Source organism: Talaromyces proteolyticus (genome assembly GCF_021365285.1).
Source record: "Talaromyces proteolyticus strain PMI_201 chromosome Unknown BGW36scaffold_12, whole genome shotgun sequence".
Taxonomy (NCBI): Eukaryota; Fungi; Ascomycota; class Eurotiomycetes; order Eurotiales; family Trichocomaceae; genus Talaromyces; species Talaromyces proteolyticus.
In genome coordinates, this window is record NW_025764288.1 from 1,564,277 (window position 1) to 1,590,571 (window position 26,295).

At 43.8% G+C, this 26,295-nt stretch overlaps 10 protein-coding genes across 10 annotated transcripts; 4 read left to right on the top strand and 6 right to left on the bottom strand.

Annotated features, from left to right (window-relative positions):
- Positions 1-1,419: 1,419 nt before the first annotated feature.
- BGW36DRAFT_388746 (catalase-peroxidase) lies at positions 1,420-4,480 on the top strand. Its single transcript, XM_046217261.1, has 2 exons — positions 1,420-3,966; positions 4,066-4,480. Exons 1-2 carry the CDS (start codon positions 1,721-1,723, stop codon positions 4,070-4,072), a joined length of 2,253 nt encoding a protein of 750 aa, XP_046067762.1. The 5' UTR covers positions 1,420-1,720; the 3' UTR covers positions 4,073-4,480.
- Positions 4,481-4,935: 455 nt separating this feature from the next.
- BGW36DRAFT_400905 (nitrogen assimilation transcription factor NirA) lies at positions 4,936-7,156 on the top strand (the record flags this gene model as incomplete). The annotated part of the gene is made up of 3 exons (XM_046218683.1): positions 4,936-5,090; positions 5,149-6,911; positions 6,963-7,156. 3 exons carry the CDS (start codon positions 4,936-4,938, stop codon positions 7,154-7,156), a joined length of 2,112 nt encoding a protein of 703 aa, XP_046067763.1.
- Positions 7,157-7,270: 114 nt separating this feature from the next.
- On the top strand, positions 7,271-7,873 carry BGW36DRAFT_439503 (uncharacterized protein). The gene has a single exon (XM_046221504.1). It carries the CDS (start codon positions 7,289-7,291, stop codon positions 7,502-7,504), a length of 216 nt encoding a protein of 71 aa, XP_046067764.1. The 5' UTR covers positions 7,271-7,288; the 3' UTR covers positions 7,505-7,873.
- Positions 7,874-9,380: 1,507 nt separating this feature from the next.
- On the bottom strand, positions 9,381-10,548 carry BGW36DRAFT_432217 (endo-alpha-1,5-arabinanase precursor; the record flags this gene model as incomplete). Its single annotated transcript, XM_046221098.1, has 5 exons — positions 9,381-9,516; positions 9,595-9,680; positions 9,744-9,955; positions 10,024-10,222; positions 10,294-10,548. The coding sequence occupies 5 exons, from the start codon at positions 10,546-10,548 to the stop codon at positions 9,381-9,383; spliced, it is 888 nt and encodes a 295-aa protein (XP_046067765.1).
- Positions 10,549-11,850: 1,302 nt separating this feature from the next.
- On the bottom strand, positions 11,851-13,368 carry BGW36DRAFT_388751 (uncharacterized protein). Its single transcript, XM_046217262.1, has 4 exons — positions 12,884-13,368; positions 12,436-12,818; positions 12,284-12,379; positions 11,851-12,221 (listed from the first exon to the last, which is right to left on the bottom strand). The coding sequence occupies exons 1-4, from the start codon at positions 13,238-13,240 to the stop codon at positions 11,894-11,896; spliced, it is 1,164 nt and encodes a 387-aa protein (XP_046067766.1). The 5' UTR covers positions 13,241-13,368; the 3' UTR covers positions 11,851-11,893.
- Positions 13,369-15,884: 2,516 nt separating this feature from the next.
- Positions 15,885-17,790, bottom strand: BGW36DRAFT_363999 (putative MFS multidrug transporter; the record flags this gene model as incomplete). The annotated part of the gene is made up of 7 exons (XM_046214513.1): positions 15,885-16,396; positions 16,447-16,494; positions 16,557-16,799; positions 16,861-16,990; positions 17,055-17,468; positions 17,528-17,688; positions 17,736-17,790. 7 exons carry the CDS (start codon positions 17,788-17,790, stop codon positions 15,885-15,887), a joined length of 1,563 nt encoding a protein of 520 aa, XP_046067767.1.
- A 636-nt stretch (positions 17,791-18,426) lies between these two features.
- BGW36DRAFT_304541 (putative C6 transcription factor) lies at positions 18,427-20,824 on the bottom strand (the record flags this gene model as incomplete). The annotated part of the gene is made up of 7 exons (XM_046211982.1): positions 18,427-18,968; positions 19,023-19,304; positions 19,370-19,489; positions 19,540-20,120; positions 20,196-20,290; positions 20,342-20,546; positions 20,607-20,824. 7 exons carry the CDS (start codon positions 20,822-20,824, stop codon positions 18,427-18,429), a joined length of 2,043 nt encoding a protein of 680 aa, XP_046067768.1.
- A 1,324-nt stretch (positions 20,825-22,148) lies between these two features.
- BGW36DRAFT_400898 (Glyoxalase/Bleomycin resistance protein/Dihydroxybiphenyl dioxygenase) lies at positions 22,149-22,724 on the bottom strand (the record flags this gene model as incomplete). The annotated part of the gene is made up of 1 exon (XM_046218680.1): positions 22,149-22,724. One exon carries the CDS (start codon positions 22,722-22,724, stop codon positions 22,149-22,151), a length of 576 nt encoding a protein of 191 aa, XP_046067769.1.
- Positions 22,725-23,392: 668 nt separating this feature from the next.
- BGW36DRAFT_257720 (cupin domain protein) lies at positions 23,393-23,836 on the top strand (the record flags this gene model as incomplete). Its single annotated transcript, XM_046210036.1, has 1 exon — positions 23,393-23,836. A coding segment is annotated over one exon (444 nt), but the record flags the coding sequence as incomplete, so codon positions are not given.
- Positions 23,837-24,435: 599 nt separating this feature from the next.
- BGW36DRAFT_432223 (FAD binding domain-containing protein) lies at positions 24,436-25,899 on the bottom strand (the record flags this gene model as incomplete). Its single annotated transcript, XM_046221099.1, has 5 exons — positions 24,436-24,480; positions 24,549-24,822; positions 24,877-25,193; positions 25,254-25,653; positions 25,736-25,899. 5 exons carry the CDS (start codon positions 25,897-25,899, stop codon positions 24,436-24,438), a joined length of 1,200 nt encoding a protein of 399 aa, XP_046067771.1.
- Positions 25,900-26,295: the final 396 nt, after the last annotated feature.

The window sequence follows — 26,295 nt, forward strand, 5'->3', positions numbered from 1 at the left end:
ATTGCTACCTATTTATAAAATTGCCCCTAGAGCCTCGGCACAAATCGCCAAGGAAGCCTTAGTTTCATATATACTCTATAAAACTTAAAATCCAAGTGTGGACATCGAGCAAAAATTCAAAACATTGGAAACTCCGAAATCCGAAGCTCTGTACTTCGTAGATGCGATGTCAATTTATATAACGGGATATTTCCAGTTATCTGCAAAATGTTGGGGTAGAATATATTAAGTGGCAAATTTTATATCTGAGAAAAGCCGATTATGTTTTTTGTTCTTGGGATGCCATCGTTTGGTGCGTAAACACGCCAAGGCCAGGATAGCGATAGCTAATGCGGCCCTTCTGATTGGATGTCTGCCGTAGGGAACCAGCAGCGCTTCCCCGCCACCAGCTTATTCTTACATCCAAACATATCAGGGAGAGAATAAAAATGCAAAGCAAACTAATATAAAAATACTGAATAGGCTACATCAGCTAGCCGCAGTTCCAGATGACAATTGATCAATTGATATTGTGACCCTCCCCTAAGGACATGCGGGGCATTGCGGCGAATATAGATCACGTGTTTCAGTAGACCGTCTCCGGCGATCGTCAATCCCCATTAATTTGAAGGATGTCGTCACCGCTGCAGAAGCTGATGGCCCAAATTGAAGTTGTTGAATGCTTGCATGATAAATTTCCTCTACATACGTTGCAGAGTAGTCTTTGAGGCTTCCACAAGGCAATTACAACACCTACAATAATATACATGTTTCTGATTACAAGTTGACAGTTCCGGACCTCCTGTACATATAGCGTCATAGCACGTACTCATTATATATATCTACTCACCAGCCGATTTACTCTTGGTTGCCCGTGGGTTAGTGCAAACCCAATCAAGGGTACGCAATGTCCAACATTGGACAGGAGGAAGGGTCGTGTTTCCACATCAATTGATGAACAACCTCGGCGGCTCGTAAGCACAAGGAAAGAAGCTAGGATTGATCACTCTATATTGATCTCTATCGGAGGCATTCCGTCTACTCACGTGCAGTGTGCGGAATCGCCACGAAAATAACACGGCCAGGAGTAACCCCTCACCGGATGCAGTAGGGGCAGCCACAACTGGCATAACAGCGCATCTACATTCATAGGCTCATCACAACGGCGGTTCGACGAGTATTATTATTAGATAAGCACCAGAGCCCAGGTGCGGAGGTGGAGACGGCAGGCTGCACGGTGATTGGTGGCTGAGTCGACTCCCCGCACGAGAACAAGTGCAGTGGGGCATGGCATGACCATTGGGGGGCGTGTGATTGGCCCACGCTCGCCAGAAGCCGTCCAGAGCGGTGGCCGGTCTGGTCTGGCCCTGCCAGGATTGATAATCCGCCGGCAATGGCAAGAATGCATGAGTGTATGAGGTGATGCGCGTACCGCCGGCTGACGAATGATGCGCGATCCCGCTGACGATGCGTCGCCAATCGCCCATAGCCGGCCACCGTGGGCCCGCGTTTGCCGTCTATAAGGGCGCGGGGTAGGTCGCTCCTTCCCTCTGGGCCTCTGCCTCTTGCCTGATGCTTGCTTGCGTTCTTGCTTGCTTCTTCTCCCACCCACAGACCTGCCTACCTGCCACCCTCCAGTGACTGCTGTGCAGGAACAAGATACTCTTACCATCTCTCTATCTCTGTCACCCCTCATCCTTAGCAGAATCCTCCAATATTATACTCTGCCAGCCCCCCCACCATGGCAGAGAGCAAGTGCCCCGTGAGTGACCGTGTGCTCAGGGCCAACGTCGCCGGTGCTGGCACCAGAAACGGCGACTGGTGGCCCGAGGCACTGAAGCTTAACATCTTGCGCCAGCATACCAGTGTATCCAATCCCCTTGATGACGGCTTTGACTATGCCGCTGCCTTCAACAGTCTGGACTACTTTGCACTCAAGAAGGACCTCCATGCCCTGATGACCGACTCGCAGGACTGGTGGCCTGCCGACTTTGGCCACTACGGCGGTCTGTTCATCCGCATGGCCTGGCACAGCGCCGGCACCTACCGTGTCTTTGACGGCCGTGGCGGTGGTGGACAGGGCCAGCAGCGCTTTGCCCCGCTAAATAGCTGGCCGGACAACGCCAGTCTCGACAAGGCCCGCCGTCTGCTGTGGCCAATCAAACAAAAATACGGAAACAAGATTTCGTGGGCCGATTTGTTGCTCCTCACCGGCAACGTCGCCCTAGAATCTATGGGCTTCAAGACCTTTGGCTTTGCTGGGGGCCGCGCCGACACCTGGGAGCCTGACCAAGCTACCTACTGGGGTGGTGAAACCACATGGCTTGGCAACGACGTTCGTTATCAAGAAGGCAGTGCAGGCCTAGCCGGCCATGGTGTCCTATCGGGCTCGGAAGAACCTCATCGCAACATTCATTCTCGCGAACTGGACAAGCCCTTGTCAGCTTCCCACATGGGCTTGATCTATGTCAACCCGGAAGGTCCTGATGGTATTCCAGACCCAGTTGCCGCTGCTAGAGATATCCGTGTCACTTTTGGTCGCATGGCAATGAATGACGAGGAAACGGTGGCGCTTATTGCCGGCGGCCACTCGTTCGGTAAGACTCATGGCGCTGCCTCGGCCGATCACGTTGGCGGTGAACCTGAAGCTGCGGGCATTGAAGAGCAAGGTTTGGGCTGGCGCAATGGCCATGGTTCGGGCAAAGGCCCCGATACCATCACCAGTGGCATCGAAGTCATCTGGACCAAGACTCCTGCCAAATGGAGTAACAATTTCTTCGAATATCTTTTCGGCTATGAATGGGAACTGACCAAGAGTCCTGCTGGTGCAAATCAGTGGGTGGCCAAAAACGCCGAAGCCATCATCCCTGATGCATACGACCCCTCGAAGAAGCACAAACCCAGAATGTTGACCACCGACCTGGCCCTGCGCTTTGATCCGGCATATGAGAAGATCTCCCGTCACTATCTACAAAACCCCGACCAGTTTGCCGATGCTTTTGCCCGGGCCTGGTTCAAGCTGATTCACCGTGACCTAGGTCCACGCAGTCGCTACCTCGGTCCCGAAGTCCCCGCCGAAGTTTTATCCTGGCAGGACCCAGTGCCAGCCGTGGATCATCCGCTTGTGAACGCAAGCGATATTGCCGCTCTCAAACAAGCCATTCTATCCACCGGCTTGGATGTATCTCAACTTGTATCAACAGCATGGGCGTCGGCTTCCACCTTCCGTGGTGGTGACAAGCGCGGTGGTGCTAATGGAGCTCGCATTCGCCTTTCTCCTCAGCGGGACTGGGAAGTCAACAACCAGCCGTGGCTGCGGAACACCCTCAGTGCTCTAGAAAGCATTCAGAAACAGTTCAATTCGGGAGGGAAGAAGATTTCTCTAGCTGACTTGATTGTCTTGGCCGGATCTGCTGCAGTGGAGAAAGCCGCCAACGATGCTGGCCATGGAATCAGCGTACCTTTCACTCCCGGTCGCACAGATGCTTCACAGGAACAGACTGATGTCGAGTCTTTCAATTACTTGGAACCTATCGCCGATGGATTCCGGAATTACGGCAAATCGACCTCTCGGGTGCGAAGCGAGCAGTTCCTCGTCGATAAGGCTGAGCTTCTGACCCTCTCTGCTCCAGAGTTGACCGTCTTGGTTGGCGGTCTCCGATCTTTGCGGACAAATTATGATGGCTCATCTCATGGTGTATTGACAAATCGACCAGGCCAATTGACAAACGACTTCTTCGTCAACCTGCTGGATGTTCAAACAGAATGGAAACCTGTAGACTCTAGCAAGGAAGTCTTCGAAGGTATTGACCGCAAGACAGGTGCTAAGAAATGGACTGGTACCCGCGTCGACCTCATATTTGGCTCTCAAGCAGAGCTTCGTGCCATTGCCGAAGTATATGCTAGTGCGGACGGTGGGCGAAAATTCGTCAAGGACTTTGTGGCTGCTTGGGACAAAGTGATGAACCTCGATCGGTTTGATTTGCAGTAAGTCACCCTGCCTTGGGCTATTCCGATTTCTTGATTACCTTTTCCCAACTTTCTCATATCTGGGCTTTTCCTTATCAACTATTCACAGAAATCTAGGAAATAAGTCCAGAGCGAGTCCTGTGTCCGTGATCTCTGTTCTATAGCATACATTTCACTTTATTATTACCCTGAAGTCCCATATGCTAGGTCTACCGGTCGGTCTCGAACGATTGGGCGAATGAAAATTCGAAGTGGATTACCAGCCAAACTTATTTCGTGATCATTATGCACTATCAGTATGACTAGGTAGATATCTCAAGTCCGAAATCGCATTATTGAACCATATTTTCCAATTTCAAACTGTGTAATAAATCATCAGCAAAGAGTCTATCGTTTTCTCCATTTTCCCACGAGATAATTTACCTGCAGTTTTGAGCTCTGTCGTAGCTGATACTCGTTGATTACACATTTCACAGTAACCTTTAAAAAGCCGAATCATGCTGAGCGATTTGGCCTGTATGAACGCAATGGGGACTTAAAGCCATCCATTCTGGCGCTTGGTTCAATTTTGCTTTCCAGGTGACCATATATGATAAACCTCGAGTGTCTGGCGGTAAGCCATTTTCACGCCATGAATTTTGATATTCCTTTGGTGCCTATGTCATCGATTGACGCCAATTATTTCGAGATTAATCCGCAAAATAACGAGTCCCAGTACCATTCAAAATTTACGTAGGCCAAGATTCAAAATTTCTTTCCGAAGCATAGATCGTGTGAAAATCAAAGGTTTCTTTTTAGCCACCTGAATATATCTAGAGGGCGCCGCGCTGGCAATCTCCACTTTTACCGTGTCCCGCGGAACTTCGGTTGCTTCTCTTTCACAAAATATGTACCGGCTGAGAGAATTTAGCCTACATACCTTGGGGTACTAGGCCTTGCGTATATTTATTAGAGACACATGATATGATGGCCTGCATGTAGATCGAAATGAGTCCACCACGATCGGCCGCAACCCTCATAAGTCGCGCCTGTCAATTCTGCCGAGCACGCAAGATCAAGTGCGACAACAAAAGACCCCAATGCGGATCCTGTGCAAATCATGGTCGGCAATGCACCTATACTACCGAGCCCCCGCGCCAGAGGTAAAGATGAATTTAGTCGCTGATTTATATGGATTTTAATCAAACTGACCAAAGCCAGGCCTTCTCGTGCGTTAATTGATGCGGCGCAAGAAGAGACAAGGACTTTGCAGCAGGTATTGATCTCGTTGAAAAATGCGAATGAAGAAGATCGGAATCGCATCTTGGATTCAATGAGTTTAGAGGGAGGCACTTCTTTTCCATCTACAATTTCTCTGGGATCGGTTTCGACGCTACCAGTCGCTCATGAAGTTGTGCCCGACAACAAGTTCTCTAGAAATCCTTCCCACCACCAACCAGAGCAAAAACTCGCTACTAGCCCTAATGAAAAAAGTCTGACAACATTCATATCACGCGATGAAACTGGGAAAATCCGTATCTTTGGGCCAACCTCTAACCTTCGCATCGACAGTCCCACTAAAGATAAAGTTACGGTCGCTTCTACGGCACCACCAGGATCTGGAGATGCACCAGACCGCTATCAATTAATCGCGAATGCGGCCCTACAAAGACAGAGAGAGCATGATCTCCGTATGAAGGAAAATATAGGTGGTATACCATCCGAGCTTGCTATGCATCTTTTGGATTTGCACTGGAATCGTCAACATCATACCTATCATCTAACATATCGGCCCGCTTTCATGCGAGATCTCGCTGAAGGAGGTCCATACTGCTCTGAATTCCTCCTTAACGCAGTATTTGGTTGTTCCAGCAAGTTCTCTGAGCGAATAGAAGTTAGAGAGGACCCGTTGTTACAGGAAACCGCCGGAAAGATGTTTTTCGATCGTTGCGATGAACTGATAGCAGAGAAATCGCTGCTGGAGGCCTCAAGTATTCCAACTATAACAGGACTACTCATGCTCGGAGCTACTTTTAATGCTAAAGGACGCACTTCGAAAGGTTGGCTCTACGTTGGATATGCCCTGCGTATGGTTTATGATCTTGGACTGCACCTCGACTGTAAAGAATTCTCAGGGAAAGCAGAAGATGTTGAAATTCGTCGGCGTGTGTTTTGGGGCGCATTTATCTGCGACAAACTACAGAGCTTATATTTCGGGAGGCCCTTCATGATTCAACTTCAGGACGCCCAGGTCTCCTGGGACTTGGCCGACACTTTTGAAGAAAACGAGATGTGGTGTCCCTATATTGACCCGAAGTCTAGTAGCATGGTAGAATCCAAACAACAAAGGCCAATTCGACTTTACTCAATCACGACCTTCCAGCGGCTATGCTCACTATCTCGGTTAATGACTAGTATCGTTGACTATTTTTACGTTGTCGGAGCGACCCCAGAAAGCTCGAGGCCATTTTTAGACCCGACAAATGAAAGGCTACGCTCTTGGTACCAAGAATTGCCACTAGAAGTACGCTTTGAGCCATGGAATACCTCTGCATCTGATGAAATGCCGGTGGCAGCACCCAATGTGATAGCACTCCTCACAACATATTATTCGCTTGTCATTCTTCTTCATCGACCTTTCATTAGAAATGGCCATCTCTGGGCTCTAAATACGTTGACAACCGACTCCTGGGAACGTTGTGCCACGGCAGCCAGAAATATTACGAGCCTAGCCTTGGAATACAAATCGGCATATTCTTTGCGACGAGCTAATTACATGCTTAGTTATGCACTTTACGTAGCATGTACGATTCATGCCCGGAACCCAGCAGTTCGTGAAAGCACTAAAAAAGGGGACATCTCTTCGCCTTTGACAGTTTGCTTGAGATGCCTTGACGAATTAGCTGTGCCGAACTGCGGTGTATCTGTACCGGCCCAGATAGTCAGGAAACTGATGCAAGCAAACGGTATTCCTGATATCTCCGGTATTACGTGTCCAATCCGCACTTATAACAGAACTGACTAACGTATACTAGTACCTAAATCAAATAACGATGAGATACTCCCTCTTGATTTCAACTTCAACCAGCAAGTATTTCCTGATACATGCATTGACAATTATACCGCTATTTCAGAATTTCAGCCTTTTATCGAGGACTTGGACTCGCTGTTTGGCTTTTTGCAAGAGTCTGATCCTGCACAATTTGATGGTCGATATCAATGCCGATGAATTAAAAGTGCCTTACGAAGAACCAGCAGGGCATATTTTTACGGGCCCCTGTTGACCCTGGTACCATCTCCTTTTAGCTGCAAACCTTATTGAGATAACTATGCTAAGTAAGAGCCACAGACCCCACTAAGTATGAATTTCTGCATGATTAAAGTCTCTGATCTCGTGTTGGTCAATGATAAAGGCGAAGTCATTGTCGGAAGGGCTCATCATCCTGTCAACAGTCCTGCATTTGCAATTCACAGCAAAACCCAAAAAGCTCGTCAGGGTCTAAATGCTGCATGTCATGCTAACTCGGTGTATGGACAGGCATTCACACCCTTCGCTTGTTTAATAGAGATGATTTAACAAGACGTGCTCTGAGTCTATATGGACATAGCTGTTTACAGCCGCTCAGAGGCACCGTACTATCTTCAGAAGAAGGCGAACATATTGCGAAAGCTCTCGGGCCGACCTGCCTAAGTGTCATTTCGCAGGACAATGGTATGATAACGTGGTAAAACTGTTGACGAGGCGGCATTCTTATCCATTGCCCTCAATTGTTGCTGACACAGCAAGATAATGGCAAATGCAGCAAGTGGGCCAGGCTGGGAGAATACTTATACTGGAAAGGAAGAAGCAGAAATCACCAGTAAGAAAAATGGGAATTCAAACAAAATGTGGTTGACTTTTCAGCCGTATTATAATCAAATTGTCCAAGAGGATTCCTTAGTCTTATCATAATGGTAGTGTCGACATTTCAAGCTTCATTCAATTATTATGCCACAAACTATATGTAATTTCCTACCCGTGTTCTTGATCTTCAATTGCTAGACAGACTGATGTTGCTGGAGCCGAAACACTACACGAATTTAGAAAACAGCCTCACTTTATTTTGATGTCAACTGATTCATTTCACAACAATTTGTGCCCGAGGTATGAAACTGTTCCATGAGCCTGTATATCATAAAACTGTTACTAAAAACTATCATTGACATGAATCATCACATAATTATGTGAAATCTATAACAATACCACCATTAAAATGAAGTAGTGGAGATTTGCAATTATGCAAGGTATCAAACATCACAACATTTGAACACATGAACCGACAATAAAAAAAAGGGATAATCTATATCAGGCCTTTCCAAGAGGATTAGGGTTTAAAGCAAGCTTGGTGGCGAAGGTGATAATTACGCCTACAGAAACTGAAATTCCGCTAAAAATCTCAAAGTCAACTTACTAGATACATGTAGGGTTAGCTTATGGTTTATGGGAATTATAAGATTAGTTTAGGACTTAAAATTTAGGGTTCAATCTTTAGGATAATATCAATATTATGGTGGTTAGGATTGGGGCATTTCAGTTATGTAAGTTAATAAATACAAAGAGACAAAATGACAATTTTCTAGTTGATCAAAATTGGAATACTAATCAGTAATCCGATTACACACTAAACCGAGCTCTCGTGGCCGAAAGCATTCCTTCGTGGGCAAGTATTCCTGAAAATCCCCTTCAACGATTCGAAAGGCCTGCAAATTCCGCAATCTCGCGCGTTAAGAATAGCGTCCAAAGATAACAACCAATCAACCAATGATAACAGCAATAATTGTCCTCCTAGGGTCCTACACATAGGACGGCAAGCTTCGTATCTGAGAAAAAAATGGAGTGCAGAATTGTGTGATACAGTTGACAAGACAGTGAGTGGACCAGTCGTACTCGAGACGTCCTTTAACAAACACAACAGGGGGGTATTAACTAATCATTTTGACTTGGGGAGAGTGGCAGTGTAATCAATAGTTGCAATGCCGTACTTTGTACGATGAGGTTGGCTCGGCATCAATATTAGTACCGAATAACCGACAAAAAGCCCGACGTGGATATGTTTTTGGGCACATCACTTTACCGTTAATCTCAGAGATGAGCCACAACTGCAACTGGTCCACAGTTCAGAAAGAGTATCACGCATTATATTTAGACCCTCTGTACACAAATATCTAGACGATACCCAGGGAGCATCGTATCTAGACGACTCTTTCGTATTTCATATGTACTTCAAGAGTCTCGTGCCCTGGGGTTTACTCAACAGGGCATGCATGGACTATTGAAAAGACAGTGCATGTTTGCCGAATGCAAGTTGTGTAAATTCCCGAAATGCATACTAATTAATAGGCCAATACTCAAATCCATAGAAGCCTTAAGTTCCCCTCATTATCATGAAATTGGAAACCCCGGGAATATTCTTTTAGACAACGGGCCATCCAGTTGAAAAATCAATGCTGTTCCATCCAAACAACTTCTGGTCGTCGGCATACCCGATTGTAGTGTCAACATAATGATAATACAAAACAGGACCTAGGGTAGGATCGGTAAATACACCTCTATATTAAATTGTGAGTAAAAGTCTGGAGTCACGAATGTGACGAGCGATATCAGAAGTGAGAAAAGGGTAAACGCACTGGCCGCCAGGACCATACACTGTTCCATGGCTCTCTAGCACGATTGTTCCACCGCCATCAGTACAAGCGACACCATTGGCATCAACCTATTCAATAGTCAATTTCCCCCAGGTGTATGATCACTACGAATCAATTATATAAGGACATACAAAGCCTTTTGTTGCCGATGTTGAACGACAAACCTTGATTTTATACTCCTCTCCAGAGGCCGGCATCGATGTGTCATATCCGCAGCAAATTCCAGCCGAATAGAACAAATAATAGTAACTACCATACTTATATAAGTATGACCCTTCCTCAGCGTGATCTCCCGATGGATCATACGCTATGTTGTGTGAGGAAGACCCTGAAGTCTTTGTCGCTGCTGAATTCATCTGTACTTGGTATATATCCCCCAGAAGGAGCCAAACTGCATATAATATGTATCACCATCCAGGAATAGATTACCATCAATAGCATTATACACATCTCCATAATAAGAATCAATCCCCACTCGGCCATGGTCAGTCCAGGAGTAGAGATCCATGGTAGGTGATGTTGCAAGGCCAATAGCCGATTCCTGTGATCCAAATGTCGAAACTGAATAAAAGACGTAGTAAAAACCGTCAACGAAGTTGGCGTCTGGGGCCTAAAACAGCTCGAAGATTAGTAAAAACCACGAAGAATAGCACGTCAGAAGGAAAACGGGACGATATTTACCCAAAGATCGTCATACCCATCAATATCAATTGAAGATCCACTTGGTAACATAGACCCAATCGCTGTCCATGGCCCTTCAATTTCAGATGCAGAAGCATAGGAAATTTTGTTTCCTGTTGAGAAACGAAAGTATATTCCATCGGACTCTCTACGGATCACAGCCGGGTCATGGACATTACAAATCCCTGAACAAAAGCCAGGGTTTGCATATCCATAAGCAGTGGATGCCAGTAAGATGATTGGCAATAGTGACATTGTGCAATGCATATCTCTAGTTAAGGATTCTTTGTTTATATTACTAGAGTCTACTACGCTTGTTTTATGTTTGTTCATGACCCCAACATGCTCAATATATTCCAGTTGATGTTAATATGCGCGTTCATATCCTACAACTCAATACAACCCCAAGTACCATATATTACCTTATTGGTGGACATATCCGAGTTGTTTCCCGGAAATTTTGCCGTATCTTCAAGCCACTAATATCTCATAGGGTCAGACGGACAAAATTGCGAGGCTAATGCACTCGCCAATTACTTATGTAACCTCTATTAGAGTTATGTCTATTACTACATAGCTATTATCAATACATTGGTTAACACGTATTCAAAATTCGATGGTAATATGCTTTTTCAAATGTTACGTTATGCAGTTCAATCAATGCCCTTTCCTTCAGTTCTCCCCTTTTCTAGCTCATGAGAGGGGCAATTCTCAACAGAGGCATAATTTTCTATTTATTTTCTACACGCTATTTCCAGTGAAGAGTTTTGTGAACGAGAAAACAGTAAGCCATTGGATTTGGCAAGATATGAGCCTTACTATTAATTTATTTTAAATCCCCTCCTTTTCCTTCTTCCCTATGCGCAATGAAAGAACGTGGCCCAAATTAATCAAATGATAAGCCTCTTATTTTATGGGGACAATGCAAGTGCCGACAATCCCCAGGTTTCAGGTACATTAAGCTTATCAACTACCGACCTGAGCTCGATATTAGTTCGGTATAATGATGCGTCTCAAAACGAATGACTTTTTAATCTGTTGTAGGCCAAGTTTCAATTATGAACACCCAGTCATGCGCTTCGTTTGCCCCAATTATCGTGTAGCAGCAGTCATCTCGGGCTCTCAGCTGTGGTATATATTGCATCCGCAGAAGATATCAGATTGATATTATCAGAAGCCTGACTATTTTCACAGACGTGTCAATTGATTGTTAGTAAACCCAACTAACAATGCACATATGTACAAGTTAAAACATGCATATTAAATTTTTACGTTTGGTTCTTTTAATTACTCAACTATTATCCGGCATACCTAGTAATTGGTGGTTTTAAGACCCTACTTGGAGCGGACCCGAATGCGAAGTAGGCGCCGGTTATTTATCCATATGATGGAGAATTCATGCGCGTCATATCCACGAATAGCTACAAAGGATTCAATAGAGCCCAGCTGATTCCAGTTTCCGAGCTGCCGCCTCACCTCTAGCATTTCAATAATGCAATAAAGAAGAATTGTACAAGAGCGGAAAATGTGGTTTGCGTGATTCCGGTTTGAAGGGTCGTGAAATATACGCAAATTCCATTAAAGGTTTTATTTTGTTAACTTAGGAATTAGCTGGTGCATTTGTTGTCTGTACTTCTACTGTTTTTAATACCCCCAAGGAAATAGAATCACCATGGTGGACTAAAGAGGATGTACTAATGTGTGCATCATACTTGCTATTATCCATCGCATCCGCGCGCTCTTGGTCCCAGATAGTGTTTTGATTATTCGAGTATTGCTGCCGGTTCTTGGATGGGGTGGAAGGACTATGCCAATATACTCGAGAAGACTGACCCCCCGTACCAGAGCTTTGATTTCGGACAAATCTGACAAGACCGGGGAGTAAAGGAATGGAGCCGGCAAGGATGATGGAGGCGATTTCAGCGATTCTAAAACGGTACACGTCTGTTAAAAAGGGGGAAATTGCGCTCGTGAACAAAAGAATACTTACGCCCACAGCCCGACAGGCATAATAGCCCATGTAAAATCGTATGTCTGGGTGAGCTTCACCGTGTAAACGAGTCGAAACATGCTAGTGATAATTCCACTGTATATAGTTAGCCAAAATAAATCTCTGTGATAAGGTGCATAGATATGTATTACAGTATAACTGTGCCAAAAATAATGCCAAGAACAAATTTCGTTTTCTTGGGTAATTGGAGACCAGCGATCACGACCAAAGGCATGATGAAGCATGTTACATCCGAAAGAACATTGATCACTGAGGATGCAATCAATGAGACCGAGGTTGACTGGCAATGGCCTGATATAGATGGGTTCCATAGCTTTTCACGTGGCACGCAAGTAAATATAATACTAAGCATTAGCCCGAGATACGCAATAAGATTAGCCCAAAGAATGATTTGATGCAGCCAATACATCCACCCTTTTTTGACAACGATGAACACTCGTCGTAACTGAAGCAGCAACGCAACTTTAGCTCCGATTATTGTCGGACAATAAATGACTTCGATAATGTTTGCCAGCTACTGGTGTCAAAGTTGATTTTCTCCCTTTTTTCAGCGACTTCTGGAATCATATGGATACATACCTCCACAACCTTTTGAAAATGAGCAACTGAGACATTCCATTGGTGTGTTCCCTGTCCCAACTTTGTCGAATGTATCATTAAACCGACAAACACAACGAATCCGCACTGTGAAAGTAGTAATATTAATTCCTCCAACTGTAATGTTCGCACAACACGACATTTGGCCAAGATTCGCACGACGACCGCTAGTATTGATAATCCCAGACCTATAGATGCAGTGATATACATGTATATGTTAATGTTGTATGGGTTGACAAGGTTGCTAGTTTCTCCCGCCGGCGGACTGAGGGCGGGAATATTGTTTAGGTCGATTCCGGGCGGTAGTGCTGCCATGATTGCAATGCCTTCTTCATGCATGTAATGAGTAGGTGGTAGATGATATAAGCCCTTGTGTTGGGGACTACATGTCCTATGACTTGTAAGTGTGACACAGGTTGAGTATCACATTTTTCAACGGTCTGACATGTTTGCATTTATCAATACCGACTTGCGTTTGGGATTTCATTAAATCGGGGCACACTTGCTAGTTAAGGTTCTAGACTTGAAGCAGACTAATGGATCCACTACCACTCTGACCGCTGTGACAGGTCCGTGCCATGTTTGCAGCGCTCAAACCAATCAACGGTCGAATCTGGATAGAATTTTCACTCTATCCTTGTCTCATTTTTTATTTCCCCACATTTCCCCCCAGCGAGGCGGCTTGGAACTGCCTTTCGCGGGTATCGTAATGTTCAACAATTCAATTATAATCGACTCTAAAATTTAAATAGGGCGCTCGTGGCATCAGTCCACCTTTCTCTCACATAGTCATTTATTACGTATCAGTAACTGTCATTTGCTACAGGGTCATCCGGAATGTCACAGTGGGGTTGACTAGTTGACTGTTAATTCTGACTTCCTCGGCACTTCAACTAGTCAAGCCCCTCAGCTGGGAGTGAGATCAACATGTGTTAGTATTATTATTATTGTTGAAAAAGGAAACGAAAACAACCTATAAAGTTTCTGGATACGAGGGAATTTTTAATTGGGCATTCAGACCATTCCTTAGTCCAAAAGATGGATATTCATTCTTAACTACTAATTCCCATTGATTATTAATTTTTTTTATGCTGTCAACACCGAAGATCAATATTCAGGGGGCTGACCGCCAAGCAATGGAAATAATAGCGCAATGTGGGGAATAGCCAATCCCCACAAAGTACGGAGTCCCAAAACGGTGGCAAGCACGAGGATAGCAACTGCCAATACCTCGTGTAGCACTGTAGCTATCTTAATTAGAATGTCGATCTTTAAATAATGCAGAACTATTTTTACAAACTTTAAAAAAAAAAAAAGGTGAGGACCACGAACTACGAGACGTGAAATGACGTGGTCAGGAACATGCTACTCTGAACTGGTAGAATCTGAGGATGAAATCCCATGAATTAGATATCAATAAATGCCGAATCTTGATGGCAAAAATGGAGAAGCTAATTGTGATAAAATAAATCGCACTGTATAACGGGGAGCATGAGCAGCACATGACAATGTTGTGGGGAGGTATCATTGATGGTTAAAGGGCAAGAGATCATCGAACAACTCCTTTTTAGATATAACTGGTTTCTGGCCCAATATAGAAGCTATGGCGTTATTTGTGCTGCATGATAGATTTTCGTGTGAGATAAGTTAGTTAAATGTGAGATAATTCGCTAGCCTATAGCCCGGCGAAGAAATAAGATTGCCCACCTCCGTGGTAAATGTATCACACGGTTGAACATGATTTTCTTTGACTATAAGTGTTGCGGCTTATATTTTTTTTGCAGTTTACTTCTCAAGAATCCAGCAGGTCCTGACATAGAAAAATGCGTGAAAGTGATACTCAAAACAAATGAGAATCAATTGATCTATTTAATATTTGCGTCTCGTATAACATCGGATTTTCATAGATCTTTACCAATATGCCTGTGTGAAAAATACCTCGCGTAATTTAGTAATGTCTAGAAGACGGCAAAATATCTAAAAAGCCTTATAAAACATCAATGATTTGGTTGTAGGTGTCAATTACGTCTAATCAAATTAATGTTTTCCCTCAATCATTATAAACCTGAATAATCAGAAATTATACTGATATTTATATATTGTTGTACTATAAATCGACGGATTTGATAACATTGTAATTGTGGCTAATATATAAAATAATTACACGTACATCAATGGAGCAATTTTTAGATCACGACATGGTTTCGTTGATAATAACAGTGTCCTTGAATAGGGAGGAACGAAACATCTTTTTTGGCTTTATAGTCTACAACCAAAGTGTTATTCCAGCATCCGCAAGAAAACTTTTCCGCTGAAAATTAATTCTCTGGGTACAAGGCTTCTGCAATATTTTCTACTGACATATTAACATCTATAATATTTGAGGCAATGTACCTAGGTGCAGAGATATTTAAATAGAGAAGATAACAATAAACATTAAATCCTTCTTTCAATGTTGCCTTATTACATAGGAAATGGATGTATTAAGGTAATATAACAGAAGGGTAAATTTAGTAGCACGGTTGTCAATTTATGCTCACTGCTAAAGCAAACAAGGTGATGGTCTACTTCAAACCACCCAATGTTGCTACAAGGCGCCAGGTGGTAACTAGTTCTGCCATAATCAATGATATCCTGTAAAAAGTTGTATTAAATATAAAATTGAATGGTTTAACTTGGGTCTACATGGTAGCTGTGCCTAATGAAGTTCAGGGACTATATGTCTTGTTAGGATTAGGTGGATTCATTGTGGGCTCAAGCTATTCATGAACACTAGCACTAGTAAGAGGCATGGCAAATTTGGTTACTATATTTCTAGGTGAAAAATGCTAAACTCTCATGTTAGATATTAGTTATATGGAAATGTAGACCGAAAATCATGGATTCATTGGGGGCATCTAGCCGTATCATGTAATGCTTACTTTAAATGACAGGGTTTTGTATGCCCTCTGCCTTCTTTGCATTTATTGTATTTGCAATCCATTCACTGCGCGACAAGTCGCTGACAAAGTGGACTTCTCTCTCGAATCAACGGGCCAAAATACAACAAAAGAAATGGAATAGGGATGCATGCGAAACTTAGAAATCCTAGAATAGATGTCGCCCACGAAACACCAAGTGATTTATAGAGCGGGTTCGCGGCGAAAGGCAATAAGGCTCCGACAATACTCCGAATAGCCACTGAAGCTGCCAGTGCACTGGCAGAATAAATCTTGTATGCGTCGGCGACATATGTCAGCAGTGAAGTGAAGATTATCTGGTTGCCAAATCCGAAGACTAGGCCCGAGGCCATGGGTACTGCCCAATGAATGCTTGACTTTGCTGTCCATGCCAGCCAGAAAATACTGAGTGTAAGGCATGGGCCAGAGAAGCAGGAGAGGGGAAGCCGATGCAGCTCCGGACTAGAAGTCCAATTCTTGCCTCGCTTCTTGTTCCTCTCGTAGAAGATGTCGTAGGCAAGTGTCACAAGTCCAGACAATGATGCGCCGATACCAACTATCTAATTAGACTGATCGGATATTCTAAGGTAGGATAATATCACTTACTTGGTATGTATGTGAGAGAGGTCGTCTCAATATCAAGATTGAATGTTCCTATTCAAGACGATCGTTAATACCGCAACCTGGACGTTCCGTGAAGCCCCAGGTGGACAAACCTTCAAAGATGATTGGGTAAGCCTGAAAGTAAAAAAATACCAAACTGTAAGCAATAGCAATATAGACTGTTGTGGAAAGAATGATGGGCTCATAGACAAGCATTGCGATGGGGCGGGTTATAGTCTGAGTTCTTGTAAAGGCGGAACCCGACTCTAACTCGTTCCGTGAGAAATACAGATTGCATCCTTCTTCTTTTCTCATTTTTGAAGCTTGCCGCTTCAGAAGAACGGGTACAAAGGTTTCTAGTTGATTAATCAATTATATGTAACGAGGCATAATCGTATATTGTGAGTATCACGGTACCGGAAGTGAAGAGAAGAGCAACCCAAGTCACCCCTGCCACGATGAAGCTAATACGAAACACCCATCGCCAGCCATATTTAACAGAGCATCCGGAGATAATGGCCCCTAGAATAGGACCAAAACTTGACGCCTGCACGTATTAGTAAAGAATATATGTCATATATGAAAGTACTTGATTGCACAACAAAGCATACCGACATATATGTCACCATGGCCCGACCTCGAGTCCGTGCATCAGAAAACAGATCAGCATACAGGCCTCCAACCACAGTTTGAGGAGCAGCACCGGCAATACCACAGATAGCTCGAAGAATCAGAAAACACCACCAGTTCGGTGCGAAGGCACATCCAAGCGTTGACAGCACAAAGAGAGTAAAGGACCCAACAAGAATAGGTTTTCGCCCCATTGTCTCGCTCAAGGTACTAAAAATCATGGATCCAACTACGTAGCCTAGTAGATAGACTGCAGTTGGCAAAACTTTTAGCTCATCTCCAGTCTTTTCTAAATCCTGCATGATTTCAGGAATAGCATTACTTGGCAGTGCGGTTGAGATGCCGCTATTAATCACGATGAAAAGCGCTACCACAGCATTGTAAAGTTTCTTTTTCTATTTGATATGTCAGTCCCGGTGTTATATATGCGTTTTTAAGATATAAGGTTAGGCACAAGATTCCAGTTGGGTGGGTTTGCCGAGGCTCCTTCGTGAAATTCCACGATGATCTCGTGGTGGGAAAGCGGGACCAAATTGTAACTATCAGTTATTTTCCTGTCTCTTCTAGACTCGATGAAACGAGTTGGAAGGTCTATATCACTAAGAACTTGGTGTACTAGCGAGCAGTAAGTCAAAGTCACCAAAGCAGAACGTGGATCCTACCTAAAGAAGGAGAACTTGTTCGGACCGAAACACATTCCTTGGTATCAGAAGTCATTTTCATTCAATACGGGGCACTCGACGTCCAGACATCAAAATAAACGGTAGTAAGGAAAAAGGAGAAGGTATAGCTATTTTAATTACTAATAGAATGTCGAGTAAATTCAACAACAAGAATAAAGTCGGGGCTTGCATTTACTATATACATCACTGCGGGCCTGTTTCGCATTGCACCTTTCACACCTGAAAAGCGTAGAAAAGAAAGACTCGGACGAATGAGAGCTACTGTTGATCTGTTTGCCTGGCTAGAAGAATCCGAAACTGCATAATGACCCTGTATACCTGTTTTGACTGATAATACAGCCAATGTGAGAGGGTGTCTATACTTGAATTTTGAGCCGGAAAAACGGGGCCGAAACGGGACCGAGTTTAGGACCCACTTCCGGTGCCGACCAGCCGGCCCGATGTGGATGCCTCTACACTTATAATTAATATATCGTTACATTTGGCATTGCGCCTGGATTTGTGTTTGACTTACTGCAAATAGGAACTCACATGTAATATGCGAGGTTGCTGCATTGCGGCCTGACTTAGCATTCACTTTACTCAACAAATCGGTAATGTAAATAAGTTCCTGGTCAATTGTTTACTGTGGCAGGCGGCGAAAATGAAATAACAGTATTGGTCGAAATAATTATTGCGGTATAGAAGGCATTGTAGGTAAAAAATCAAAGATATCATTCTGTCCTTCTTCAAAAAGGCCAAATGAGTCAGCAATGGAATTGGACATAGTCCAATTGGGAGCATCCATCGATTCGGGAAATCGAGAATTGGGAGGCCTGGCTGTAGAAGAAATGCCACCATTTACCACTGACGAAGATTGCGAATTCTTATTAGGCTGTGTGTTGGAACAACCTTGGTAATAGGTATCTTCAAGCATGCCTTCTCTTGCTGGAAGAGGTTGTGCATTCACCATGACACTGTCAGAACCATTGTTTGAAGGTGATAATTGATCACATTGTTCGGATAAAATGATATCATTACCATGATCCTCAGTTTCCCGGCGTTGAGTGGCAATTAAGGCACGTGCATAATTTACGAAGATGGAGACGGTGCGGTGAATGTCAGGGTATGGAGGCTGCTTTAGAAAATCGCAGATCTTTTCCGCTCTTTCTAGAAGTAACGACTGATCTATCAAGCTTGGACACCATCTTGCGATTCGAAGAGCAAACGTTGCTAAAAAAACATTAAAACAATGTATAGAAATAAGTTTAAATATCGCTAACTTACTAACAAATGCGACTGTTAAAGCTGGGTATGTTGGTGCCCATGTTAGCTGATAGCGATAAGATGACTCGTTTATTAGAAACGCTAATTGCTCCATGATGGTAGTTATAAGTGATTGCCATAGTTTCATGACGTTTTGATCCATCTTTTCCGGATCTGAGTTTACGTAAGCAGGCTGTAGTCGTTGAATACGCGCCAGTGAAATACAAAAGACAAAGATTCTGGCATAATGAAGCATAAGCTTCAGGCTGCTGCGTTGGAAAGCTCCTGCATGGAAGCCGTTTTCTGTAGATATTGTCAATAAAAAATTCATTTATCTCACAATCTTCTTTACAGGAAGCATGGCATACGGTCATGAGTCTGATCCCACTTTGTCCACCAATTTTCAAGCCTTCCCATAATGGCTGGTAGCTCTTTGCTAATAATATCAGATGTCGTTGTCGTACTGTCGATGACAACTCGCGATTGACCTGTCAAAATTAATAATGATAACGACATATTATATGTTAATTTTTCATACCTCGTAACTGATGAAGTTCAATTATACTCACCGTGCGCATATCAGCCGGCAAAGAAAGTGGACAATCAAGAAATCTATAGAGTTTCGCCACGTCCACCTCAGCAATGCGGGACTTGCGCCCAGTGCCGGATGCTACGTCCAATTCCAATGTGAAACTGATAAGCCAGGTTCTCGTTTGCCATACTAGCTGACGATCTGCCATAGAAGCAGAGAGTGAGCTCCGTGGTATATCGTCCTGATACAGCAAAGTGTCTAGTGATTTTTCTAGCCCGGAGTCCAAGGCAGTACGAAGAATAAGCGCTATTGAGAACCAGGTTTTTTCCGAGTAAGCAGCGAGAAGAATCATGCCCTGAACAGTCTCTAGCTTAGTGGGTCGTTCGAAAAAACTGTCTTCGGCTAGGCGATGTGCCTCATCCTGCAAAACCCTTTGCATGTGTGTGTCACCGCGCAAATCAGATACGGCGCGACTCGCGAGATAGATAATCACCGTAAAACAAAATAAAGACCGTGACCGAATAGAGTCAAATGTGTCCCGAATTGGATCAAACAGAGGTAGAAAATTCTTGCTTCCACCAGTAAACCTGTAATAGATAAGTCAAATGCATATGACACTTGTTAATGGTCGAATATATTTGATTGCAATAAAAATCGCGTACCGTTCATACATAACACGGGCGAGCTCCTCGCTTACGATGCCGCGAGAAATAATGTCACCTTTCTGGTCGCCATTTGTTGAATTTTCCATAAAGATCTGCAAATTTGGAATTAGGATAAAAGAGTGCACAGTATGACTTCGACTCACATTTTCAGAGCCTAGCAAGTTTACGGACATTGAATGAACTGCGGATACTGGCGCAATCATTTCATTTGTACTCAACTGTTGAGACTCTGGCTCGTTTTGTCCGCTATTCTGAGACCTTAGAGTGACGAGTGAGAAGTCCTGTTCCGTAGATGCAGGACTTTGAAAGGCAGCAGCGCGTTGAATTGGTGAATTCTCGATGTAACGTCTGCAAGGAGTGATTATCATCGTTTTGTTATCTATGATAAAGAATATGCGAAAGTCTTACCGTATTGGCGTAGTACTTTTGTGGCTGCGTTCACGACGAGATCCACTGCTAACAGGATCAATGATACAATCGCGGCCAGAAGAGCGACAGCGGAAACATGGGATTTGATTGCGCGCGTCACAACGCATTTTCTGTCGCCGACACCACCGACATGCTTTGAAGAACCGAATCGGAGTTTTATCGGGTCGAAACACGACATTTGAATCCTTTTCGCTCATTCTAATTTTCGGCCAGGTCCATATAATGATGCAAGAAAAACAGCTTGACCTGACGATGAAATCAGTTATGGATCAGCTGGTTGGTAAATGTAGATAGTGATCTTATTCTGCATTTTTGGATGGATGATTTTCTAACTCGGCAATTAGTCTGACACACACTGCTCCGGTCACGTGATAACATTGATCTCGGACTTTTTACGCGTTAGAACCAATTGAGTTTACTAGCAAATTTGATTGGATTGAGATACAAGCCTGAGTTGCAAAAACTCATCTACCTAGAGATATTTATATATGAATTTATATCAATATGTATTATCACGGATAAGTTATTGAAAACTGAGGAATGTTAATTTTTAATATGGCATTTCGGCTCATTTCCCAATGTGCTTAGTGCCAAAATTTCCGACAAGCTACGCTAATGTGCCGGGGTGGCTGCTAATGAATTCCGGAGTATACCGGGTACATATGTAACTAGTATTTAACCAAGGTTTTTCCAACCAAAGTCAACAGCAACGGGTATATATTAATTCTGCATACACCTCTATATTAAAGTTTGAGAGAGATTGAAAAGCTAAAATTTTCAATTTACCAGAGGCTTGAAGATTGGGAAATATGGTAAGGCTAATATAGTTGATTTCTGAGGACTTGGAAGTATCTCGTCTAAGTCAGGGTATGAATCATCATTAGACATCAATCATTGCTCTTGTACCATCAAAGTCCTCGCGCCAGATTGCTGTGATCATGAGAGAAGTCCAAGTCAGTATTGAACGAGTTGCGAGGCTCGAGAAATGCTGTGTCTTGGTATGGGAAGACATCCGTGACAGCGGGGAAATGACAGTAGAGATAGGTGTGAAAGCGTAGTTATGATATCGTTTACTTTACTATAGCCTGCCTAACATGACTCCAGACATGATCTCTTACTGGTTAGGTGAGACTCCAATTAACGATCGACATAAGCAGCACCGGCTACTCAACACGGTGCTAATCTCTCTAGATTCACTCAACGATGGAACGCTCTTCTACAACAGGCGCTAGACAAGACTGTATATATAAACTGTAGTGAGTATAGGAAATAAAAAGATAGCGGATATTGACACACTAACGGCTAAGCAGATATAGGAAGCAGAAAATCAGATTGGTAAAAAGAGAACGAGCCCCAATGAGAAATGGCGGGCAGAAAATATATATTTAGGAGAAGATATTCTTCACGAGATGCTCGAGAAATCAGGCCTCGGATCAGACAAGACAAACATCACCCCGGAGGTTTTTATCAGACTCCTTGCTTTCTCTGACCCTAGTCCCTAAAAATACTGTTGTTGGGTCATTACACGACCAAATCAGGTCTCAGCTTTATGATCTTATCGTCCTCACTACTCCTGACCCTCTTGATAAACTCCTCAGGGTTATAATCGACACCAATTGGATTCTCCTCAAACTTTATGCCGTTCATGAAGTCGATTGCTTCGGCTGCTGTCTCGAAGTTGTCCACTTGCATCTCGAGCTCATTACCATCCGGGTCTTTGTAATACATACTAGTGCTCATTCCGTGGTTGACTGACCAGAATGGCAGAATACCCTTTGCCTTCTTCTGCTCATAGCTTGTGGCAAGCTCGCCTAGAGTTTTGAAGCCGAATGCAATGTGGGCTAGACCAACTGTTTTGTCACTGAGTGGTTTTAGATCCGGATAATTAACGATCGCGATCCGATGATGTTCATAATCATAAGTCAAGAATGTGACGCGAGGGTGGGTGTGTGTCGCGTGTGCACCAAGAAAAGTAAGGTAAAATCCCACCATCTTAGAATAATTTTCAGTACTGGTGCGAAGGACCACGTGGCAGAGGCTAGAAGGTGAGATAGCATTAGCTGAGGAGGTAGCATATGCCTCGATTTGTGTTGACATGATAGTAAGGAGATTGGCGGTCCAGAAACCGTGAATTAAAGAAGAAAGTTAAAGGCGATTCCTGAAACTTATGTTCGATTGTTCCTATTGTTTTGAGTGCTTTACGAGATCGAAACTCAATACTTATATATGCTGAAGAAGACGTTAAACGCGATGTTTTGAGACCAGCTAACTTTCGGCTGCCTGCCGTAGGAATGTTTCTACCGATATAGAGAACTTATGATATTCTGCAATAATGTGGTATCAGCTTTAAGTTTGAGATGGGCGGATAGATTTGCATCATTTTTGTTATTAGCCATAACAATATGCCGAATAGCGACTTGAGAGATACATTGCCTGAAGGTTCGGATCGAGGATGCCGAACGCTTTGGGAAGGTGGTGGTGGCAAACCCTATGTATCATTGAATTAGTAAGTCGGGACTTAGCCTAGAAAAGTATAATAATCATATGTGTAGATGTTCTGTGTGATTATGGAGATCTCTAGGCCTGGGAAATTTCATATATGGTGCTTCTGCCTGGTTTTGTAGAAAAAGGACAAGCTTGGGTGAGGGATTCTTCAAGCTACATCCAGCTACGCTATATGTGTTCTGACCCTACTAAGCGTTAAAAAGCAAAGTTTCTTTCTACTCTGAAATAAGAAGCATTCGAAAATGTCGTCTGAAAGTGAATTACGGGACATAAAGCGGTATATTACCACCCATGATGAAGCGGGTCGATCAGTGTTCGCCAAATCTCTAGATGACAATCCTCCTGCAGCTGTGAACCCAACGCCAGCGAGTCTTTTTCTCTGTTATGCCACACAAAATTTTCCAGTGGAGATCCAGCAGGAAAAGGATATAGAACGGTACAAACAGTTTATCAAGAATCCACCTGGAATTATCGTACCGGGAGGCTCCGCAGCGCGTATCGTCGACTTTCCGCCGAGCTACACATCAGCAATGCATCGCACTGTTAGCGTCAACTACAATTTTGTTATAGAGGGAGAAATAGAGATTATTCTAGATTCGGAGCAAACGAGGTTGATGAAACCTGGAGACGTGTTAGTACAGCGGGCGATAAACCATTATTGGCGAAATCCTAGTAGTACCAAGTGGGCTAGAATAGCAGCAGTCTCGTTTCCAGTGGTTGCTAATGGGATGGCAGAGAGTGGTTTAGAATCTGTATTTCAGTCTAACTAAACGGCTCTAGACAGATTGTTGAGACGGTTTGATTACAGCTCCAAGCATTGACGAGTTCCTGGTTTCAGATGCTTGCCACCTCAGAAGTAGCAGTTGAGTAGATAAAGAAAGTATTTGTTGGCTGCTATGCTATGAGTCCTCTTCCAATCTTGAGAATCTAAGTTCTTAAATAGCTCATCCTCTAGCGTTCCGATGTACTTGTATATTACCGTTCTTTGCATTTCCCCAATGCTGAAGGTACACTCTGTATCTAGAATCGATAGGGTCTCACCGGTTGATCACATTGGGCTGATGTTCAAAAGTAGATAGTCACGCTCAGGCTTCCCCCAACTACATAAATGATGCCTATTTCTCACTTAAGATCATTGAAAGAAACTATTTTCAGGACCAGCATAATATAATGATATTGCTTAAATAGCCCCGGCGAGCTTGAAAGGCTTCTAATATAAGTACTGCTATTCTTAATGTAAACAAAGCCCCATCATTTAAAGTATCGAATAGAGCATGGCTATTAATAGCTTGACTGGCTGATTCTAATTGTAGAAACAAGTAAGGTCGACAGCAAGTTTCATTTGCTCCTGAGAAGAATCGTTCAATTAGCAGTCGGCTTATACATAGCACGCGGTGTTCTAGAAAACAAACTCACTTCTGCTAACCTCTTATAGAGACTTGGGTCCTTTTTTGCTGCATCAAGAAGTGCAAAGAAAGGATCCTTACCGTCAAGTAGCGAATCTGAATCACTTCGAACTCGGTTCAAGTTCAAAGTGGAGATTACATCGGTAACTGTATGGAATACGTTTCGTCGAGACTCATCATATTTATCGAGTATGTCCAAGCCTACCTTTCCCTCATAAATACCGTAGAAGCAGTCGACGAGACTTCCAATATCGGCGATTCCAGTGGTCAAGCCAAGACCTCCCCTTCAATCTGATTAGCAAATGACCGAACTCAGAAACTATGAAATATTCACTGACATGGGATTGCAGAGGTGTGCAGCATCGGCGGCTAGTAGGATACGGCCAACTCTCATACGCTCCGCACATCTCTGATGCATTACATAAGGGTTGAATTGAAGAACATGGTACTTATCAGGCGAAGGAGCCCCAGGAAGGATCTGTTGCAATTTCCCGGGCATTCGTTTTTGGAGTTCTTCACGAGAAAGACCAGGGTCTTCACCGTAGGACACACGCCATACGCCGTCCTGCGTAATTTGGCAAATAACAGCAAAATGCTCTGGGTGGATAATCCAAGACGTATCTTCCCAACCAAACTTTTTGAAGTCGTAAATAAGCTGCGGTGAAAGTCAGTTTGGTGCAGTCTTGGTTGAGCGGTGAATTGTCTTTGGAATTACATTAGTGCCCATGATTATCTTGTCCCAAGTTTTACCATCAAACCTTTGGCCAAATAGCGACTTTCGAACGGCACTGGAGGCTCCGTCACAGCCGACAACGAAATCAGCTTCGAATCTGCCCCCACCCTCGATATCAACCCAGGCACTCGCTTCATTTTGACCAACAGAGATGACTTTGTGGCTCCAGTGTACTGTGACACTAGGTTGCTTGTAAACTTCCTCAAGGAAAATGCGGGAAAGGTCTTCCGCTGGGTGAATTACAGTTGCACTTTCCTCACCCCCTTTCGAGAGGCCTGTTAGACCATTCATGACCGTGCCATCGAGTTTACGCCATGTCAGAGAGTCAGGAGTGAGCCCCACTTCCCGTATTTTGCTCAAGACATTGGCACGATGCAGTACTCTTTACACATCAGTTAGTTGCCTACTTAGCTTAGAGGGTGCTTGAAAAGGTTCGAAGACATTGTGACGTTGTATGTACTTACACGGCTGCGGCTGGGCCATACGCCACACCACGTGGTCTTTTGTCGAGTCCATCCAGAGCCTCTACAACATCGACCTTGATACCATGTTGTCCCAGCATCAAAGCCAGTAAAAGGCCGCTTGGCCCAGCACCCACCACAAGAACATTGTCGAACGGTGTAGTCATATTGGAAAATATAATATCGGAACTGGTACACGATCAAGTACGTAGAATTCGTATTTCATCAAGAAGCTCCTGACAACGAATATGGTTATTTGGGAAACATCTTCGCCCTGATTATATCGCCTCGCCAGCCATGCGTGCACCGGCCTCAACAAGACGTTCCGAGTACGGCATTTGCATTAGAAACGTCCCCTTTACCGCTACAAACACTTTGAAGGAGACACCCATTTTTTTCGTTAACATATGTACCTATAGCGATACAATAATTACACAAAACCATGCTCCGCTGGACCGCCTCGATATGGTATTGCCCGTGGGTGCTGGACATCATCCGACAAAATGCCGAATAGAATAGGTATAGCCACTGTAATGTGGGGAGGGAAGCCTTGGCTTTGTGGG